The following is a 6,010-nucleotide window of genomic DNA, read 5'->3' as shown; positions in this document are numbered from 1 at the left end:
ATTTTAATTCTTGATTTTTATTAAAGCTACACTATATCTCTCCAGAGACACTGCCAAAATTCAAATCATCATCTAAAAATTATATTATTGGCCTGGCTGAATATATTCTTATTTTTACCATGAGCAGTTTTTATCCTGATACTGTGCAATTCTTTTGTATCAGTGTATTTGCATATTATGTCATATTTTATGTTAATGATTCTTTTGTTTACAGTTTTTTAAATTTTACTTTATTGTTATCCTAAGCAGTGGTATACAAAAAACTCAGTTTGATATATTACTTATTTGAACTAAATATTAAAATTCATGTGCTCCTTAAGATCATCCTGTATGTCACAAGTAGAATGTCTAGCACACATCTTGGAAAACACATGGAAATTTCTTGCCACAGAAATAAGGAATGAGATGTGAAGTAGGGAAAAGTTAGGGTAATTTCTCATAACTCTCCTTCCTACCAGATATATGCATTGTACAAATAAACTAAAAAGTATTTCTATACACTGCTTTCTGAAAGAAAAAAAAAAAGTCTTTTAAAATATTGTGATCAAATGAATTTATAGTCAAGGACTATCCAAATCATGGAGGGGACCCATCTCTAGTCTCCATGATACAGTAAATCCACCAAATGAAACGTTTCATTGAAACATGCAGTCTTTATGAAAAAACAAGCATCCTCTAGAACCAAAGAGTGATTTAACATGTGGTATGTGTGTGTGTGTGCCTCTGCAGGCCTAAATTTCTTTCTTTCTGTCTAATCAAGTGACCTAGTCTCATTTGGTTAGGTTTTAACCACAAACATCACTGTATGCTCATTTTTTTTTCAAGATACACGTCACAACACACCAAGAAAGGGGGAACTTCCAGCGTCTGTGGCAACATCACTTGATAAACAGACTTGTCTGCACAGCGAGGGCCTGTGAGCCGTCACTATATAAAGCGGCAGAGACGCGGACTCACAGACATTTGCCTCCAGAGACGATGCGAGCAGCAGCCATCTCCACGCCAAGGTTAGACAAAATGCCAGGCATGTTCCTCTCTGCTAACCCAAAGGAACTGAAAGGAACTGATCATTCACTTCTAGATGACAAAACGCAGAAAAAGAGGCCCAAGACTTTGTAAGTTCCTTCATTTTGTGAACTTGGACTTAGGTGATCTTTAATGGCAGAACGATTGAAAATGAATGGAAGAAAATATGAGCCTTTAGTTTAGCTAGATCAGAGCAAGGACCTCTGTGAATTATAAGTATATTTGGTTGTATTTAAAAGTGAATCATGCTAGGGCATTAAATGAAGTGGGAATTCTTCCAGACTTTGGCTCATAAAAAGTGGCTGTCTCTTTAATATAGCCATACATTGTATCAGCTTTTTTCCTGATTCCTTAGAGAGGTTAACTTCATGTTCTTTTCTTTTTAATAAAAGGTATTGTACTGAATAAACATGAATATTTACTTTTGTGTCTTTTGTAGTGGAATGGACGTGAAAGCATACCTGAGATCTATGATCCCACATCTGGAATCTGGAATGAAGTCTTCCAAGTCCAAGGACCTGTAAGTATACTAATACATGCAACTGTCACTACATAAGCAGCCTCTGCACTAGCTCTATATTCTAACATGACAGTAATACTGATAAAATGGACTTTGTTTCTTTTAAGGAACAAGCCTAATAAGATTAAGCTACATTAGTACCAATGTAAATTAAGTACAAATGTGTGTGCATATGTTTGCTATTTATTATACTGTTAGGCTATATTTGGATATTTTTCACATGTTACTGGCAGATACTTTCATAACAATAGTAATTCTAAGCGAATTATTATTTTCTTATAGATACATTTTAATAAAATTTATTAGTCATAGAATCTTAGTTTGGGAAATTATCAAAATGCAGCAGCATTCTGATTTCATTTGTGTTTACACAAAAAAATACTCATGGATGTAAATACTGCCCCCTTGCAGACTCTCTGCTGATGAAGTGAAGCAGTGGTCTGAATCCCTGGAAAAACTTCTTGCCAACCAAAGTAAGTGCAGATGAACTGTTGGATGTCTCTGGCTTTATCTCAGTGTGCAGACAAATTGAACAGACTCATTAAAGTACAGTGTTGTGGGTGGAGGGTGTGTGGAAAGCTGCCCTCTGGCAGTTGTGCAGCACTGACAACTTCAGCACGTTATGCCTCACTGTGGTGTCACGGCTCAGAGCTCAGTGCTGCTTCCACCCTTTAGAAAAATTTGCCAAGGCATCTAGGTACTTCCAGGGGTCATTATAGGAGCAAAATTTAAAATTAGGCTGGGTTTCTGGAGTTTAAACTTTTAAGAAGTCAATTAAACATCTCAACCACTATTTTGAAAGCTTACCTAAAAGATGTATTTTTGTACCATGGGATATAAGGAGCAGGATTCACTCAGTCCATTAATTATATTCTCCATTCATATATGCGTTAAATCACTCATTTAGCCCACTTTTATGTGCAGGCATTTTTAGAGCAACAAGGATTCAAAAGCAGTGTCTTACTGCCTTGAAGGTGGTTGACACACATGGCATATAATCACATTATATAAAACATGACACATTATAACATAGATATGGTAATAAAAGACTTTAAACCACAGAGTCTTGTGGGGAGTTTCTGATGAAGACGGTGAATGAAATCAGCTCACCTTAACCCTCATCATAGACATTGGGATCCTGTTAAAATTAGGACCTCAGTCAGGGACATAGATGGGCAGCTTGTCCCTATCCGGGGAGCTGATCCTCTTCTCCCAAACACCCTCACATGGGGATCAAGTAGTTCAATCTGGTTCATCTGCTTATTATCTGCCTTAGTTTACAATTCAGAAAAACAAATGATGCTATAGAAATGGCCCATTGAAAGGCCTCAGTAATATAATCAGTACAGCATACATATGTAACATACAGGCCTCACATCTTCTGACTTATGTGAGTTGGATGGAGAAATTATATTTGCTAATGATTAGCATGCAATCAATGCCTTTTGTCAGTATTTTATTCCCTAAAATACTCTGCATTCTGGCTGGGTTGGTAGTACAAGAGACTGTTTTTTAATCTGCAGAGCAGAATTTTAATTTGATTAGCAGATGAAAGTAAAGCACAGTTTTGTAGCTACCACTAAGCAGCTGTGTGACTGTGACAAGTGAATTTGACCACAGATAACTATAAATGAAGGGATCTCTAAGGCTTTCCCATCTCTACAAACAGCTATTTCAGCAGGAGCCAACTCTCTCCTTTGTACACAGAGACTATGCTAGTATTTTTCTTGTAAAATTTCTCCAAGTTATTCATTTATTGGCTCAACTAATTTATCTTACCCCCTCACTCTGTCTTTTTAGCTGGTCAAGACGTCTTTGGAAATTTCCTGAAGTCTGAGTTCAGTGAGGAGAATATTGAGTTCTGGCTGGCTTGTGAAGACTATAAAAAAACAAAGTCTGATCTTTTGCATTGCAAAGCGGAGAAAATCTATAAGGCATTTGTGCAGTCAGATGCTGCCAAACAAGTGAGTTTATTACCATCAGCTTATATGTAAAGGAATTTAGATACAGGATAACATTCAACATAGTTGCAAGATGAAATCCTTTCTGAGCATCATGATTTTCACTGCTGTATATCTAAGTGTATTTCTATAGTTCAGTGCAATGATAATCTAATTTTCTATATCTGTGAAAAGATTAAATAAAAGATTGGTTTTGTAAAACAAGCTAACTTGATAGGGTGGGGTAAGGAGTAAGGTGACACTTACCAGAACTGTGTGTCAGGGGACCCTGGATGAGCTGGCTCATCTTGGATTAGGAAAAGGAGGGATTAGTGCAATACCTGGATTACAGCAGCAGAAGTATTTCCAGTTAGAAGTAATGCCCACTTCATGCTAAATATTCCTGGTTCAAGCATCCTGTGTTCCTGTAAATGTGCACATCACATTTTTTGATACATGTGTCACCTTATATAAATATTTAAGAGAGACTGTAAGCTAACTTGGAACAAAGATATCTCTGCCTCTTTGTGATATTTCTTTTTAACTCCTCCACACCTAGTAAAAGGCATGTTTAGCATAGGCATTCAAGAGATATTCAAGCTAATTTAAATAACAGTTTAGAGCCACCATCCCCAGATAGTTTAAAAGCAACAGTAACATCATAAAATATACAACAAATGGGAAGTGTATATGAACTAATGTGGATTTCTTTTTTAGATCAATATTGACTTCCGCACTCGAGAATCTACAGCAAAGAAGATTAAAGCACCAACACCCACATCTTTTGACGAAGCCCAAAAAATCATATATACTCTTATGGAAAAGGACTCATATCCCAGGTTCCTCAAGTCAAATATATACTTAAATCTTCTGAATGACCTTCAGGCTAATAGTCTAAAGTGACTGGCTCCTGGCTGGAGGGAATTAGTGATGGCATCAAGTACAGAAGGAAGGCAAGAGAGTGGCTCCCTGGGGGAACACTTTGGCCTTTTTGGACAACTCACAGGCCCAAGGGAAGAACCCATGACTCAGAACAGACTAACATGGAAGCTATCCAGGCTCAGGGCTGAAGACATGTGAGGTGAACATTAGAGATGGTAGAAGGAAGGAGATGCTGTGATACTGTCATAAAATCAAGTGGACCTGCATATTAGAACATCCCTCAGCACTGAGAAGGCCGGGTAACACTCGCCACACAGAAACTGTGAAAAAAGATTTTGAAACTCATTAAAACATGCTGTAAGCTTCAAGGTCAAGTGGTATTTATGCTGCATAGTATTATACAGAGACTGGATTGAGCTGCTAAAATTTCTTTTACTTTGAAAAGTCTGTGTTTCAGAATCTCCATTGCTGTTGCAGACCAAGTTTTTCAGTGTTGTTTGTTTGATTGTTTGGGGGGCTTGAAAGAGATGAAGAAGAGAACAATGTATTTAACTTAAGCTATTGCCTTAAAGTTGGAAAGTCAGAATATATTTGTAAATTAAATTATCACAGTGTCAATAATAAATGTGAGTTTTGTATTAAAAATATAGAAACGATTTCTGTTTATATTTTCTTGCCATCTTTAAAATCTGGTGCTTATTTTTCAGATTTAACAGAAATTTAAGCAAGAGTCTACTCTCTTTTACCTCTTCAACATCAAAAACTATCATCCAATTAATTTATATTATATGTATTATGTGCATGTATTGGACAGAATTCATTAGTCTTCTCTCTTCTATCACAATGTATAAAGATCAAACAAATATAATATGCTCTCATACAGTCATGCTTCAAACTGATGAGAAATTGAAGTCTTTAAAAGGAATGGGAAATTTTATTTCAAGTCATCTAATTAACAACTAGTAGTTTATTATGTTTTAAAGCTTATAAAAGTCAAATGTATTTTCTCATTTAATGTCTATATCAATCCTATGAAAGCAGTGACTAGTAAGATTAAATTGCTATTTCCCAAATTTAACTACTAAAATTACCTAGGATGTTAAAAAACAAAACACCAATTTCAGGACCCTACTCCAGACTGACTGAAGCAGAATCCCCAAGGTAGAGAATCTATATTTTAAGAGGAAATTCCAGGTGATTCTGAAGATGCTCTGGTTATCCAGGGTCAGGAATCCTGGGGTTAAGAGAGAGTCCTAAAGCCAGGGATTATATACATAAACCTTCTGAGCACACCATTTCTGCTCCTTCTACTCCACAACACTGCCCTCAACTGGCCAGAAGACATTTCCTAAATCCTCGAGTCTTCTGCAGTCCTAGGTGTTACTTAAATAGGAACACAAGGCTGCTCTGTAGGAACACCTACATAAAGATAATCAAGATGATGTATAGCCCAGCGTATCCTGCAAAGTTGTATCTTCCCATGCACCCGTGTCCCACGTATTATTGAATCATCAGCCATCCACACACCACAATGTGATACTCTGGACATTCTCAGTACACACTAGGTTGTCATTAGGCACATAGCAATGGTGCAATATGTAGATGGGTTTTAAAAGTACTGTTCCTGAATTTCCACGGGACA

The 6,010-nt window shown here is 36.7% G+C and overlaps 1 protein-coding gene across 2 annotated transcripts; it reads left to right on the top strand.

The window, feature by feature from the left end:
• Positions 1 to 922: 922 nt before the first annotated feature.
• On the top strand, positions 923 to 5,024 carry RGS1 (regulator of G protein signaling 1). Of its 2 annotated transcripts, none has more exons than NM_001199063.2 (5): positions 923 to 1,115; positions 1,466 to 1,546; positions 1,958 to 2,019; positions 3,347 to 3,510; positions 4,204 to 5,023. In NM_001199063.2, the coding sequence occupies exons 1-5, from the start codon at positions 979 to 981 to the stop codon at positions 4,387 to 4,389; spliced, it is 630 nt and encodes a 209-aa protein (NP_001185992.1). In that variant the 5' UTR covers positions 923 to 978; the 3' UTR covers positions 4,390 to 5,023. The 2 variants fall into 2 exon arrangements, with proteins under 2 accessions (NP_001185992.1, XP_005216832.1); XM_005216775.3 differs by having other exon boundaries at positions 958 to 1,007; positions 4,204 to 5,024.
• Positions 5,025 to 6,010: the final 986 nt, after the last annotated feature.

This window comes from Bos taurus, chromosome 16 (genome assembly GCF_002263795.3).
Source record: "Bos taurus isolate L1 Dominette 01449 registration number 42190680 breed Hereford chromosome 16, ARS-UCD2.0, whole genome shotgun sequence".
Lineage (NCBI taxonomy): Eukaryota > Metazoa > Chordata > Mammalia > Artiodactyla > Bovidae > Bos > Bos taurus.
The sequence above is the reverse complement of the archived record's forward strand: the minus strand, read 5'-3'. Positions and strand labels throughout refer to the sequence as shown.

Bases quoted from the DNA above. Each gene is read 5' to 3' on its own strand.
- RGS1 (NM_001199063.2), top strand. From the start codon at position 979: ATGCGAGCAGCAGCCATCTCCACGCCAAGGTTAGACAAAATGCCAGGC. The intron at 1,116-1,465 runs GTAAGTTCCTTC...TGTCTTTTGTAG, and splicing joins AAAAAGAGGCCCAAGACTTT to TGGAATGGACGTGAAAGCAT. The intron at 1,547-1,957 runs GTAAGTATACTA...GCCCCCTTGCAG, and splicing joins TCTTCCAAGTCCAAGGACCT to ACTCTCTGCTGATGAAGTGA.